This window comes from Triplophysa dalaica, chromosome 21 (assembly GCF_015846415.1).
Source record: "Triplophysa dalaica isolate WHDGS20190420 chromosome 21, ASM1584641v1, whole genome shotgun sequence".
NCBI lineage: Eukaryota > Metazoa > Chordata > Actinopteri > Cypriniformes > Nemacheilidae > Triplophysa > Triplophysa dalaica.
In genome coordinates this window covers 18,134,517-18,149,107 of record NC_079562.1, presented here as the reverse complement: position 1 = coordinate 18,149,107, position 14,591 = coordinate 18,134,517, and the positions used below count along the sequence as shown (strand labels likewise).

At 41.4% G+C, this 14,591-nt stretch overlaps 2 protein-coding genes and 1 long non-coding RNA gene across 10 annotated transcripts; all 3 read left to right on the top strand.

The window, feature by feature from the left end:
- Nucleotides 1–102: 102 nt before the first annotated feature.
- Nucleotides 103–3,732, top strand: LOC130410653 (uncharacterized). Of its 3 annotated transcripts, none has more exons than XR_008905032.1 (7): nt 103–196; nt 394–493; nt 732–1,833; nt 2,488–2,562; nt 2,773–2,865; nt 3,061–3,160; nt 3,397–3,729. It is a non-coding gene; the product is annotated as an uncharacterized LOC130410653 (long non-coding RNA). The 3 variants fall into 3 exon arrangements; XR_008905033.1 differs by having other exon boundaries at nt 109–196; nt 281–493; XR_008905031.1 differs by lacking the exon at nt 103–196 and having other exon boundaries at nt 203–493; nt 3,397–3,732.
- A 465-nt stretch (nt 3,733–4,197) lies between these two features.
- Nucleotides 4,198–7,612, top strand: LOC130409941 (polyadenylate-binding protein 3-like). Of its 2 annotated transcripts, XM_056734173.1 has the most exons (10): nt 4,198–5,494; nt 5,572–5,687; nt 5,770–5,851; nt 5,939–6,034; nt 6,115–6,336; nt 6,426–6,513; nt 6,633–6,730; nt 6,826–6,913; nt 7,059–7,350; nt 7,499–7,612. In XM_056734173.1, the coding sequence occupies exons 1-9, from the start codon at nt 5,312–5,314 to the stop codon at nt 7,139–7,141; spliced, it is 1,056 nt and encodes a 351-aa protein (XP_056590151.1). In that variant the 5' UTR covers nt 4,198–5,311; the 3' UTR covers nt 7,142–7,350; nt 7,499–7,612. The 2 variants fall into 2 exon arrangements, with proteins under 2 accessions (XP_056590151.1, XP_056590152.1); XM_056734174.1 differs by lacking the exon at nt 6,826–6,913.
- Nucleotides 7,613–10,791: 3,179 nt separating this feature from the next.
- LOC130409940 (polyadenylate-binding protein 1-like) lies at nt 10,792–14,191 on the top strand. Of its 5 annotated transcripts, XM_056734172.1 has the most exons (13): nt 10,792–11,676; nt 11,872–12,065; nt 12,143–12,258; nt 12,341–12,422; nt 12,510–12,605; nt 12,686–12,907; nt 12,996–13,083; nt 13,203–13,300; nt 13,396–13,483; nt 13,627–13,691; nt 13,780–13,815; nt 13,846–13,918; nt 14,066–14,191. In XM_056734172.1, exons 1-13 carry the CDS (start codon nt 11,457–11,459, stop codon nt 14,119–14,121), a joined length of 1,434 nt encoding a protein of 477 aa, XP_056590150.1. In that variant the 5' UTR covers nt 10,792–11,456; the 3' UTR covers nt 14,122–14,191. The 5 variants fall into 5 exon arrangements, 4 of the variants coding, with proteins under 4 accessions (XP_056590150.1, XP_056590148.1, XP_056590147.1 ...); XM_056734170.1 differs by having other exon boundaries at nt 10,793–11,676; nt 11,875–12,065; nt 13,780–13,918; nt 14,056–14,191; XM_056734169.1 differs by having other exon boundaries at nt 10,793–11,676; nt 13,780–13,918; nt 14,056–14,191.
- The last annotated feature ends 400 nt before the right edge of the window (nt 14,192–14,591 follow it).

Here is a 14,591-nt window from a genome sequence, read left to right as displayed (position 1 = left end):
ATATTTGGGTAGTAAACAAAATAACCATAGTGACAGCAACAAATCTGAAAACAAAACTGTAATTTTTCTGAGGTGAAGTAATCCGGAGTCATTTATTTCACAGAATCACGTTAAATGCATTTATGGTGAAATTCATTATGAGGGGTGGTGGTCAACTTAAAAAGAAGCCATTCAAAGCTATACTATGTAATTCAAGGTAATTTTGGCCTTATGACATTGCAAAAATCTCTTGTTCCTTGTCTATTTTTTCATTTATGTAATTTTTATTTTCTCTATTTAGTGGACTTCTCTGTAAGAACATCAGGTTTTACCAGAAATACCACTTTTACAAAGTTTACAGGGTCTTTCTCAAGGGCACCGCTAATCTAACATATATTCTTTGTCACAATCTAGACTCTTCATAGAAGATGAAGACTTGCCATGATCAAGAATACCAGCTATTTGCTGAAGTTCATCTTTCAAAACGAACAGCATGGAGTACAGTACTCATCAGGTGCTTTTGCTACCCTTAAATAAATTTATTCTAGTGTTATTAGTAACTTTTATTGACATTCGGTTATTCTAGAGAAGAATAAAGTGTAACACATGTTAATTACAATCTTGTATGTATTTTAAATTTAGTTGTGGGATAATCTGACATTTTCTAAATAAATTAATGTAATTTACCTCAAATTTTGCCTTTGATCTTTTTTCTACTTTTTTTAATATTCATATTCTTTTCTCTCACTCAGATGCTGTGAACAGGTGTAGCCCAAATGCAACAGATTCAGACTTTGATGCAGCAATGGCAGATCACCTGAAGCACACTGGGGTTGATGGATACTTGTTTTATGGCTGTTTTAACAGTAATACAAGACTGTTAGGAAATAATTTGGTAGTGCCATAGCTCTGACTTTTAACCATTAATGGTGGAACACATGAATCACACTCCCGGAAGAGCCGGTGGTCGGGGACCAAGAAAATGGAAAAAAAGTAGTGTCATATGTTTTTGTAATACTGTACTTTTGTCATTTTCATGTTTGATTAATGGCTGCTAAACATCAATGTTAAACTCCATTGCTTTCGAGATTCTACTATTTTTATTTTCTTGTTTGAATAGTAGCTGTCAAACAAATGGAAGACCATTCAAAAATGTGATGTTCACTATAAAATATGCTGTGCTAAATTAAAAACACTAAATTTTGCCTAAATCCACAAATAAAGTGTTATTGTTTGTGATGTGCACGTGATTGAAACGTTTTATAGACGTTCAGGTCAGACCGGACCGATTTTGGACCTTTTTAGAACTTAAGTCAATTTAAGACACGTAAACCTTAATACATAATTGCTTGCCTTGCACGATGTGCATTTAGATACATGCGTAGATGTCATCAGATCTCTAGGGTTGCATATATGATTGTTACTTTGACTTCAGTTACGTTTAATTATATAAATATTGAAGCGGTTGAAAGGGCGTCCTCTTGTGACGTCCTCTACACGTGCATTTTTAGTCCATCGTGACCCTCTGTAAAATTCTTATGAAATAAGCAAAAGAAATTCTGCTTACCTTGAATAATACTGCAATGATTCATTTGAGTGCCCAATTAGTTTTAAAAATGTTGTGAATAGACGTTGACTGACGTTACACGTCATGCACCCTTTCACAATTTAAAGTGGATGATTGCCAAAACTGTGCGGTCAAAATCCGTAATCCATACTCCAGTCCAGTTGGTGGCGGTAATGCTCCTTCAGTTGATTTACCATCAGCAATAAACTCTAAAGAAGAGGAAGACTCGGTAATGTCGGTTTGGTTTATTTCGAAAAGTGACGGAGTATTACAAATACTTCTGTTGGGTAAGTACATTTTGTATAGTTTTATTAATCTGGTTGAGTCTTACTTGTTGGACACGAAGGAACTGAAAGAAATGATGCGCACATGGTCAGCTGCCATGTAGTTTGTGTTTGGCTAAAATTAGCTAGCAGGCTAAAAGGTCGTTTAAAGTTAGGCTTTACCCTAGTTTCTACACTTGAGCTGTGCTGTGTAACGTTAATGCTTCTTGCTAGGATATTGATAGCAAAATCATCAGTCCCCCAAACTGCTAACTCGTTCCCTGCCACAGTTATCTTGTCATTTAAAAATCAACCGTTCACTGCCAAAGACGAGTTATTATTCATTACAGAAAATGTATTGTGAGCCATCAAAGTTTAGAGAAAATGTTAAAAAACCCTGAAGCTTGCTGAGAACTTTTTTTGTAAAGGCTGGCAGGTAAAGAGCTAACGTTGGCTGAGTTTTGTGTCAGTTACAATTAACATCAAGTTGAGTAATTTCATGCAACTACAGGAACAATGTGTAAATAAATCAGGGGTTCCAAACCTTCATCCTTTGGGACATCCGGCCTAATTGTTTGTATTAAACACAAAATGTGACAGCAAGTGTCACATTCAGTTTAGGTGTAGTCATGTGTCCAGGTGTGTCTGTACATATTAATGAACAGATTTTTCTTTCAGGATTCCAAAGGAATATTTTCCATGCTTTTCGGTTTTAAAGATGACTTCAGCGAATAGCTGGCATTCTGGAACATGGTAAGTCTACATCTTCTATTAAGAGATTGCATTGTGACAAAGAATGTGTGTGTTTGTGTGGATGTTAGTTTGTGTTTGTTTGTTTTTCTCTTTCTCTGTGTATAAACAAATATTTGGGTAGTTAACAAAAGAACCATAGTGATGGCAACAAATTTGAAAACAAACTGTAATTTTTCTGAGGTGAAGTAATCCTGAGTCATTATTTCACAGAATCACGTTAAATGCCTTTATGGTGAAATTTATCATGAGGGGTGGTGGTCAACTTAAAAAGAAGCCATTCAAAGCTATACTATATAGTTCAAGGTCATTTTGGGCTTATGAAATTGCAAAAATCTCTTGTTCCTTGTCTTTTTTCATTTATGTCATTTTTATTTTCTCTATTTAGTGGACTTCTCTGTAAGAACATCAGGTTTTACCAGAAATACCACTTTTACAAAGTTTAGAGGGTCTTTCTCAAGGGCACAACTAATCTAACATATATTCTTTGTCACAATCTAGACTCTTCATAGAAGATCAAGACTTGCCATGATCAAGAATACCAGCTATTTGCTGAAGTTCATCTTTCAAAACGAACAGCATGGAGTACAGTACTCATCGGGTGCTTTTGCTACCCGTAAATACGTTTATTCTAGTGTTATTTGTAACTTTTTGACATTCGGTTATTCTAGAGAAGAATAAAGTGTAATACATGTTAATTACAATCTTGTATGTATTTTAAATTTAGTTTTGTGATAATCTGACTTTTTCTAAATACATTCATGTAATTTACCTCAAATTTTGCCTTTGATCTTTTTTCTACTTTTTTTAATATTCATATTCTTTTCTCTCACTCAGATGCTGTGAACAGGTGTAGCCCAAATGCAACAGATTCAGACTTTGGTGCAGCAATGGCGGAACACATGATGCACACTGGGGTTGATGGATACTTGTTTTATGGCTGGTTTAACAGTAATACAAGACTGTTAGGAAATAATTTGGTAGTGCCATAGCTCTGACTTCCATGCATCAATGGTGGAACACATGAATCACACTCCTGGCAGAGCCGGTGTTCGGGGACCAAGAAAATGAGTTAACATTTTGAAAAAAATGGACTTAAGTAGTTTCAAATGTGTTTCTGTAATACTGTACTTTTGTCATGTTCATGTTTGATTAATGGCTGCTGAACATCAATGTTAAACTCCATTGCTATCGAGATTCTACTATTTTTATTTTCTTGTTTGAATAGTAGCTGTAATACAAATGGAAGACAATTAAAAAATATAATGTTCACTATAAAATATGATGTGCTAAATTAAGACACTTATTTTTGCTTAAGTCCACATATAAAGTGTTATTGTTTGTGATGTGCACGTGTTTGAAACGTTTTATAGACGTTCAGGTCAGACCGGACCGATTTTGGACCTTTTTAAAACTTATGTCAATTTAGGACACGTAAACCTTTAGACATAATTGCTTGCCTTGCACGATGTTACACAACGCGAGTATGATTATATTAAACGCATTCTTATATAAACGCTTACATTAAGCAGCTACACATCTAGTAATAAACGTCCGGAAGCGGACACATTTGGACGTCCAGGGACGGGCAGAAAAGACGTGGAAATCACGTTCAGATGACGTCAAAGAAGACGGTTCAACTTTCATTTTGGAACTATTTTTCAACCGTGACGGGACGTGTCGGAATTACGTCTTTTCAACGGTCGTTAAACGTCCAAATGTTTGTTGGGTATGAGCAACTATTAATAACAAATCGACCAACCTTAGAAACGTCTGAAAGGTATGTGCATCATGAAGAAGCGGGGAAAACAGTTTATAAAAACGAATTAGCAGTCTAAACGTTATTTTTATGGCTATTTTATATTGAATATTACGGCTTCCATTATAAGTATATCGGCTAATTATATAAATATTTGTGGGCTTTAGCCACATTGTTGAACTAGTTAAATTATATCTTAAGAAGTAGTCGCAAGACACGTTTTTATCAAGAAACTACTGCAATGTGATATTCTTTTCATGTCAATATTAGTGACATAGCCTACGTCTATCTTTGGGCTGGTTTCGACCAAATTTCGACGGGCCAAATAAAAACAACATTTCGACGTCGATTTTTGGGCCAATTTCTATCAAATGTCGTCGGACCAAATAAAGACCAAATTTCGATGAGACGGAGCGATCTTCAGATTTGCCTTTACATCTCTTGACTTTTATTGAACAATTCATTTCGTTAATTCATCCATTTAACAATACATTTTCATCTGAATTACTGGCTGTCCTATTTTTGTCTTGTTTTAACATTTCTGGTGAGTTGGTTATTTTTACAGGTCAGATGACATCGTTCGTCGGAGGAAGCTATTGTCCGGCTGGCGTACCGAGGGATCAGGTCGCCTCGTTGTTCGTCGGGGACCTTCATCCAGAAGTGTCCGAGCTCATCCTCCAGACGTTCAGCCCGTTCGGTCCGATCCAGTCCGTGCGGGTCTGCAGAGACAGGGTGACTCGGCGATCGCTGCGGTATGGTTATGTTAATTTTGTTAACCTCGCCAATGGTAAGTTCTCTTTCCATTCTTCACCTTGACATCTTGGTAAACACATTTTGAATTGAAATTTACAGCCTCGTGTATTTTTCTCCTCGATGTTGCTTCCTGTAAATCGTCTTTAAATTAAGCTCTATGAATTGTGCCCGTATAAATAAACTTGCAATGTCTTGTCTCGTCTCGTCTCTTATCAACTCTATCTTTCAGCAGAGAGTGCCATGGACAACCTGATGTGCCAGGACCTTCTGGGCAGACCCATGCGGATCATGATCTCCCAGCGTGATTCCACGCTGAGGACGACTGGTGTCGGGAACATCTTCGTCAAGGGTCTGGCCAGCAGCATCGATGGTGCCCGCCTTCATGACAGCTTCTCGCTTTTTGGGAAGATCCTGTCCTGCAAGGTAATATCCGCAGTTTGATTGTTTTCTTATATAAGGCAGATAATGCGTTGACGTCTGAATTCATCTCGGTGGTCAAGGTGGTCTGCGATGCAAACGGATCCAAAGGTTATGGATTCGTCCACTTTGCCACCTTTGAAGCGGCAGAGAAGGCCATCAAAGCGCTTGATGGCATGTTGTTGGACGACCAGCTGGTGTAAGTGGATCTCAGTTGTGCTTCTTGTACTTTGTCTTGTCTAATCGTATAGAGCTGAGCTCATTCGGTTTGTCTTTTAAAGGTCCATTGGCCACTTTAAAACCTTTGAAGAGCGTCGTGTTGAGCTGCAGGTCATGGCTCAGGACAATGAGAGGCGCTACCCGGTATCCAAACCCTTTGATCACTTAACAAATCTTTAGTGAATGTTGAAGTGTTCTTGTGTCACTGAAAGGATCTTGTCTGTTCGACAGGGGGTGAGTCTGTACGTGTGTAATCTGCCCTATAGCTTCAGAGAGCAGCAGCTGTACAGAGCGTTCTCACCCTTTGGAAGCATCGTCAGTGCCAAGGTATGATGCACGTTGTTTTATTGTGATTAGTACATAACAATTGAAGTGAAAGACTTCAACGAGTGCGCCACTCTGTGCAGTTGATGATGGAGGCCGGACGCAGCCGAGGGTTTGGATTTGTCAGCTTCTCCACCCTCGAAGATGCCACCAGGGCTGCGTCGGTCATGAACGGGCGCGTGGTTGACGGCAGGGCGTTGCGGGTCACTCTGTCTCGTCACAATGAGCAGAAGACCCAGACCGAGAAGCAGGACAGCAGCAGTGAATCACTTCCTGCTGGACGGTTTACGTCTGCTGTTCCTCAAGTGAGATGAGCCACTATTATAGGTTACTCGAGTTTCAAGCCAAAAACAATTCACATAATTAGCTGAACTTCGTTTTATGCATGTGACAGGTTCAAAAACGCCCTGACGTTCACCCTGAAAACCAGCCGCCGCTCCAGCACATCGGTCGACAGACAGCAGCGTGCGTCCTCGCTCAGGGTCAGTGGCCTCTTTATATCTTTCTCATTCTGTAAATGATGCTTCGTCAGCCCTTCATATTCACGTTATTGTTCGCTCTCACGTATTTATGGAGGATGTACATCTTTACCTGTCTACAGGTGAGAGTCTCCGCCCACCCATGCCTGTCGTCCCGTGGGATGGCGTTAATACTCGGCCTCCGCGCCTGCTGGTCTCTCGGGTGCTCCTGGAATACTGGGTGAGTGCTCATGCATCTGATCTCACTTCGAGATTACCGAATACCACTCAGGGCTAGTATTAAAGTAATAGAGTGATGTATGTTGGTGCGTGCAGGCAAGCCAAGCAGAGTTGGATGTGTTGCTTCCTATGCGACTGCTCGCCCTGCCTGCACCCAGTGATGATACTGAAGTCATCACTCACTGTGAGTAGCTTCACGTTTTGTTAATCAGACGTTCGTGAGGCTCCTCTTGGATGATCACTTTAGATTGAATAAATCTCAGACAAACCAACACTCTTGGAGAGCTTTAATCGCTTCATACTACTGTCTTTTCTCTTGTGTCCGGCAGTATCTCGGATTCCTAAAATTCTGCCTGATGGTGCAACAGCTCCTGTCCAAACAAAAGCTCAACAGTTAGAAATGTCTTTTTGAAACTTTGGATCGTTCAAAGTTTGAGTTGAATTAAACAATCGCCTACACATCTCTCTCTCTACCGTAACAGCTGGTTAACTCTTCACATCGGTCACCATCCACGTGGGGGCGCCGGTTCTGGATGACGTTAAACAGATGTTCGGAGTCCAGAAGCCTGAGCTGCCCCACCAGCTGGAGCATCGTGAATCTACAGACGACACGCAGGCATTGTAAGTGTTGGAATTCTGCTGTTAAAGCATGTCAATGCAGAATCTATGCTTTGAGGTTGTGCTTGAGCAGACAAAGTTGCAATGTGGCGTGAAATATGACGGCCGTGCTCGCTTTAGTGTGTAACCACTCGTGTTTTGTGTTTTTCAGACAAATGGATCTATGGCAGAACACTCCCGCGGAACAAGACCAACGTGAAGCTTTGATGAACACGTCGAAGCTGTTTATTGTAAATAACTGTACATAATGTAAATAAAATAGCATAAGAATGAATTTGGGTCGGAATTTTTGTAAGCTTAGACTTTTTATTGATCTGGGCTTTAAAAGCTGCTTTTTTAAAATACAGAAAAGTATTTTATGGGCAGACACATTACTCTTTATGAATGTATGTGCCATCTCGAACACTTTACATTGCTCATAAAATGTTCCTGTAGCTAAGTTTTGTTAGTAGTGCCAATGTGAGGAATTAGATTCTCAGGGAACACATGTTGATAGAATCTACAACTTAAATGCAGCCTGAAGTCACTTTGGATAGAAAGCAAACCGAGAGACAAACAGCAATTTTAAGTGCTAAGCTTGCTTACGTTGAGTGGGATTTTGCATGACGCTCTCTGTGTTACTTGAAAGTTAGTTTGTACGCAAGAACGCTATTAACTCAACAATGTAGCAGCGAGTGTCTTAGGGCTTTAAACAGCTTTATTTATAGTTCATACAAAACAAGTTTGTGCTTCAGAAACGCAGTGACGTGACGCCGTGTGGAAACAACCCACGAACGATGTCATCGGATAACCTGTCAAAATATTACACACACAAAAGTAAATGAGTTAAGACAACAGAATACGATAAAAGGCTGAAAATGAAATGAACATTTCTGAACTGGAGTTATCATGCGAAACGGCTTCGGGGAGCAGCAGCCGTGCAGAGCGTTCTCGCCCCATGATGCACCGTCAGTGCCAAGGTGTGACGCTCATTGTTTTATTGTGAGTAGTAGATAACAATTGAAGTGGAAGACTTCAACGAGTGCTTCCCTCTGTTCAGTTGGTGATGGTGGCCGGACGAAACAGAGGGTTTGAATCTGTCAGCTTCTTCACCCTCAAACATGTGACTACTGCTGCGTGGGTCTTGAACGGGCAGATATGGTTGCCGGCCGGGCGTTGCGGGTCACTCACCACGATGAGCGGAAGACGCGGCCTCAGAAGCAGGACAGCAGTAGTGAATCACATCCTGCTGGACGGTTTACGTCTGCAGTCCCTCAAGTGACATGAGCCAACATTACAGATTACTTGAGACTAAAATCCAATAACAATCAAGGTAAATAGTCGAACTTGGCTCTTGTTGGCTTCTATAATTTATAAGACATAATTAATATTGCATATAAGAATTTAGGGTCCGTTTAATAGTTGACCTGTGGTTCTCTCTCCTTTATCTCAAATGTGTGCTTTCACTGTGCGTGTGTGCCGAGGGTTTGGATTTGTCAGCTTCTCCACCCTCGAAGATGCGACCAGGGCTGCGTCGGTCATGAACGGGCGCGTGGTTGACGGCAGGGCGTTGCGGGTCACTCTGTCTCGTCACAATGAGCAGAAGACCCAGACCGAGAAGCAGGACAGCAACAGTCAATCACTTCCTGCTGGACGGTTTACGTCTGCTGTTCCTCAAGTGAGATGAGCCACTATTATGAACACGTCGAAGCTGTTTATTGTAAATAACTGTACATAATGTAAATAAAATAGCATAAGAATGAATTTGGGTCGGAATTTTTGTAAGCTTAGACTTTTTATTGATCTGGGCTTTAAAAGCTGCTTTTTTAAAATACAGAAAAGTATTTTATGGGCAGACACATTACTCTTTATGAATGTATGTGCCATCTCGAACACTTTACATTGCTCATAAAATGTTCCTGTAGCTAAGTTTTGTTAGTAGTGCCAATGTCAGGAATTAGATTCTCAGGGAACACATGTTGATAGAATCTACAACTTAAATGCAGCCTGAAGTCACTTTGGATAGAAAGCAAACCGAGAGACAAACAGCAATTTTAAGTGCTAAGCTTGCTTACGTTGAGTGGGATTTTGCATGACGCTCTCTGTGTTACTTGAAAGTTAGTTTGTACGCAAGAACGCTATTAACTCAACAATGTGGCAGCGAGTGTATTAGGGCTTTAAACAGCTTTATTTATAGTTCATACAAAACAAGTTTGTGCTTCAGAAACGCAGTGACGTGACGCCGTGTGGAAACAACCCACGAACGATGTCATCGGATAACCTGTCAAAATATTACACTCACAAAAGTAAATGAGTTAAGACAACAGAATACGATAAAAGGCTGAAAATGAAATGAACATTTCTGAACTGGAGTTATCATGCGAAACGGCTTCGGGGAGCAGCAGCCATGCAGAGCGTTCTCGCCCCATGATGCACCGTCAGTGCCAAGGTGTGACGCTCATTGTTTTATTGTGAGTAGTAGATAACAATTGAAGTGGAAGACTTCAACGAGTGCTTCCCTCTGTTCAGTTGGTGATGGTGGCCGGACGAAACAGAGGGTTTGAATCTGTCAGCTTCTTCACCCTCAAACATGTGACTACTGCTGCGTGGGTCTTGAACGGGCGGATATGGTTGCCGGCCGGGCGTTGCGGGTCACTCACCACGATGAGCGGCCTCAGAAGCAGGACAGCAGCAGTGAATCACATCCTGCTGGACGGTTTACGTCTGCAGTCCCTCAAGTGACATGAGCCAACATTACAGATTACTTGAGACTAAAATCCAATAACAATCAAGGTAAATAGTCGAACTTGGCTCTTGTTGGCTTCTAGAATTTATAAGACATAATTAATATTGCATATAAGAATTTAGGGTCCGTTTAATAGTTGACCTGTGGTTCTCTCTCCTTTATCTCAAATGTGTGCTTTCACTGTGCGTGTGTGCCAGTCTGTTTGCGTGTGTGCGTCTATGTCAATGTGTGTAAGTATGTATGCATATTGTGTGTGTGGAGCATTTGTATGTCTGCCTTTTGTTGTTTTCACCTTTTTCTTCTTTTTACAGGTATATGCCTTTAGTTGTTTTTCTTGTATTCAGTGTGTGTCATGTACAGCTGCTTTGTAACAATGAAAATTGTAATAATTAATAAAGTTTTGGCTTGAGTTGAGTTGAGTTGTCATCGAAGAACCTGTAAAAATATTAAACTGGCAGAGGTAAATAAGTTAATACAGCAAAAGATAACGCAATGGAAAAGCTGAAAATATAACAAGAAAAGTATTTAAAAAAGTTAAGAAATACGATTCTGTAAATCCATCCGTTCATCGTTTTGTGTAGAAATTGAAGTTGGCCTAATTCGTTGAACATTGTAAATCGCTTTAAAAACAAAAAGTCTAATAGGTAGTTCCAGTTATAAAAATCAACAAATTGGATGAATAATAAATGAATATAAATAATAAATGAATCATATGGTTATGCTGTGGGGCGTGCGCAGCTCGGGAGAAAGCGTGCGCAGCTCGTGAGAAAGCGTTCATTGAGCCTACGTCACTGCGTATTGGTTCCGCCGCTCGTTTTATTTTTAATTTTTTTAGTCCACTTGGATCTTTTATTTTAAATTTGATCGTTTTAGTTTTTACGGTACGAAGTTTTATTTTAGCATTGTGATTTCTGCTCACGCATAGAAAAACACGAATGTCAAAAGAATCTTCATTTTTATCGGACTCCGTACTAAGCAACGCCACTATCCGGCGATGTATTCTTTTGTTAACAATCTCTTGCTAAAGCTATTTCTCATTTGTATTATTTTTAATTAACGCGATTGGTATTAAAAAATAAATCGATTTTGTCTTCATTGCAAAACGACGTATGACGTATATGTGGTCATCTGCGTATCACGTCAAACATCGGTCACTAGGCAACAACTGCGTAGCTGACGTTCTACAAAAAACAAACATTCGTTTGACGAGCCGCTGGATGAGACGGAGCGATCTTCAGATTTGCCTTTACATCTCTTGACTTTTATTGAACAATTCATTTCGTTAATTCATCCATTTAACAATACATTTTCATCTGAATTACTGGCTGTCCTATTTTTGTCTTGTTTTAACATTTCTTGTGAGTTGGTTATTTTTACAGGTCAGATGACATCGTTCGTCGGAGGAAGCTATTGTGCGGCTGGCGTACCGAGGGATCAGGTCGCCTCGTTGTTCGTGGGGGACCTTCATCCAGAAGTGTCCGAGCTCATCCTCCATCAGACGTTCAGCCCGTTCGGTCCGATCCAGTCCGTGAGGGTCTGCAGAGACAGGGTGACTCGGCGGTCGCTGCGGTATGGTTATGTTAACTTTGTTAACCTCGCCAATGGTAAGTTCTCTTTCCATTCTTCACCTTGACATCTTGGTAAACACATTTTGAATTGAAATTTACAGCCTCGTGTATTTTTCTCCTCGATGTTGCTTCCTGTAAATCGTCTTTAAATTAAGCTCTATGAAGTGTGCCCGTATAAATAAACTTGCAATGTCTTGTCTCGTCTCGTCTCTTATCAACTCTATCTTTCAGCAGAGAGTGCCATGGACAACCTGATGTGCCAGGACCTTCTGGGCAGACCCATGCGGATCATGATCTCCCAGCGTGATTCCACGCTGAGGACGACTGGTGTCGGGAACATCTTCGTCAAGGGTCTGGCCAGCAGCATCGATGGTGCCCGCCTTCATGACAGCTTCTCGCTTTTTGGGAAGATCCTGTCCTGCAAGGTAATATCCACAGTTTGATTGTTTTCTTATATAAGGCAGATAATGCGTTGACGTCTGAATTCATCTCGGTGGTCAAGGTGGTCTGCGATGCAAACGGATCCAAAGGTTATGGATTCGTCCACTTTGCCACCTTTGAAGCGGCAGAGAAGGCCATCAAAGCGCTTGATGGCATGTTGTTGGACGACCAGCTGGTGTAAGTGGATCTCAGTTGTGCTTCTTGTACTTTGTCTTGTCTAATCGTATAGAGCTGAGCTCATTCGGTTTGTCTTTTAAAGGTCCATTGGCCACTTTAAAACCTTTGAAGAGCGTCGTGTTGAGCCGCAGGTCATGGCTCAGGACAATGAGAGGCGCTACCCGGTATCCAAACCCTTTGATCACTTAACGAATCTTTAGTGAATGTTGAAGTGTTCTTGTGTCACTGAAAGGATCTTGTCTGTTCGACAGGGGGTGAGTCTGTACGTGTGTAATCTGCCCTATAGCTTCAGAGAGCAGCAGCTGTACAGAGCGTTCTCACCCTTTGGAAGCATCGTCAGTGCCAAGGTATGATGCGCGTTGTTTTATTGTGATTAGTACATAACAATTGAAGTGAAAGACTTCAACGAGTGCGCCACTCTGTGCAGTTGATGATGGAGGCCGGACGCAGCCGAGGGTTTGGATTTGTCAGCTTCTCCACCCTCGAAGATGCGACCAGGGCTGCGTCGGTCATGAACGGGCGCGTAGTTGACGGCAGGGCGTTGCGGGTCACTCTGTCTCGTCACAATGAGCAGAAGACCCAGACCGAGAAGCAGGACAGCAGCAGTGAATCACTTCCTGCTGGACGGTTTACGTCTGCTGTTCCTCAAGTGAGATGAGCCACTATTACAGGTTACTCGAGTTTCAAGCCAAAAACAATTCACATAATTAGCTGAACTTCGTTTATGCATGTGACAGGTTCAAAAACGCCCTGACGTTCACCCTGAAAACCAGCCGCCGCTCCAGCACATCGGTCGACAGACAGCAGCGTGCGTCCTCGCTCAGGGTCAGTGGCCTCTTTATATCTTTCTCATTCTGTAAATGATGCTTCGTCAGCCCTTCATATTCACGTTATTGTTCGCTCTCACGTATTTATGGAGGATGTACATCTTTACCTGTCTACAGGTGAGAGTCTCCGCCCACCCATGCCTGTCGTCCCGTGGGATGGCATTAATACTCGGCCTCCGCGCCTGCTGGTCTCTCTGGTGCTCCTGGAATACTGGGTGAGTGCTCATGCATCTGATCTCACTTCGAGATTACCGAATACCACTCAGGGCTAGTATTAAAGTAATAGAGTGATGTATTTTGGTGCGTGCAGGCAAGCCAAGCAGAGTTGGATGTGTTGCTTCCTATGCGACTTCTCGGCCTGCCTGCACCCAGTGATGATACTGAAGTCATCACTCACTGTGAGTGTTCACGTTTTGTTAATCAGACGTTCGTGAGGCTCCTCTTGGATGATCACTTTAGATTGAATAAATCTCAGACAAACCAACACTCTTGGAGAGCTTTAATCGCTTCATACTACTGTGTTTTCTCTTGTGTCCGGCAGTATCTCGGATTCCTAAAATTCTGCCTGATAGTGCAACAGCTCCTGTCCAAACACAAGCTCAACAGGTAGAAATGTCTTTTTGAAACTCTGGATCGTTCAAAGTTTGAGTTGAATTAAACAATCGCCTACACATCTCTCTCTCTACCGTAACAGCTGGTTAACTCTTCACATCGGTCACCATCCACGTGGGGGCGCTGGTTCTGGATGACGTTAAACAGATGTTCGGAGTCCAGAAGCCTGAGCTGCCCCACCAGCTGGAGCATCGTGAATCTACAGACGACACGCAGGCATTGTAAGTGTTGGAATTCTGCTGTTAAAGCATGGCAATGCAGAATCTATGCTTTGAGGTTGTGCTTGAGCAGACAAAGTTGCAATGTGGCGTGAAATATGACGGCCGTGCTCGCTTTAGTGTGTAACCACTCGTGTTAGTGTTTTTCAGACAAATGGATCTATGGCAGAACACTCCCGCGGAACAAGACCAACGTGAAGCTTTGATGAACACGTCGAAGCTGTTTATTGTAAATAACTGTACATAATGTAAATAAAATTTACGCATAAGAATGAATTTGGGTCGGAATTTTTGTAAGCTTAGACTTTTTATTGATCTGGGCTTTAAAAGCTGCTTTTTTAAAATACAGAAAAGTATTTTATGGGCAGACACATCACTTTACTCTTTATGAATGTATGTGCCATCTCGAACACTTTACATTGCTCATAAAATGTTCCTGTAGCTAAGTTTTGTTAGTAGTGCCAATGTGAGGAATTAGATTCTCAGGGAACACATGTTGATAGAATCTACAACTTAAATGCAGCCTGAAGTCACTTTGGATAGAAAGCAAACCGAGAGACAAACAGCAATTTTAAGTGCTAAGCTTGCTTACGTTGAGTGGGATTTTGCATGACGCTCTCTGTGTTACTTGAAAGTTAGTTTGTACGCAAGAACGCTATTAACTCAACAATGTAGC

What these genes read in the sequence shown, in the direction of transcription:
- LOC130409940 (XM_056734169.1), top strand. Translation starts at nt 11,457, where the DNA reads ATGACATCGTTCGTCGGAGGAAGCTATTGTGCGGCTGGCGTACCGAGG. An exon ending in ACAATGAGAGGCGCTACCCG is followed by an intron (nt 12,423 to 12,509) that starts GTATCCAAACCC and finishes TCTGTTCGACAG; the next exon opens with GGGGTGAGTCTGTACGTGTG. An exon ending in GAAGCATCGTCAGTGCCAAG is followed by an intron (nt 12,606 to 12,685) that starts GTATGATGCGCG and finishes CACTCTGTGCAG; the next exon opens with TTGATGATGGAGGCCGGACG.
- LOC130409941 (XM_056734173.1), top strand. Translation starts at nt 5,312, where the DNA reads ATGGACAACCTGATGTGCCAGGACCTTCTGGGCAGACCCATGCGGATC. An exon ending in ACAATGAGAGGCGCTACCCG is followed by an intron (nt 5,852 to 5,938) that starts GTATCCAAACCC and finishes TCTGTTCGACAG; the next exon opens with GGGGTGAGTCTGTACGTGTG. An exon ending in TTACGTCTGCTGTTCCTCAA is followed by an intron (nt 6,337 to 6,425) that starts GTGAGATGAGCC and finishes TGCATGTGACAG; the next exon opens with GTTCAAAAACGCCCTGACGT.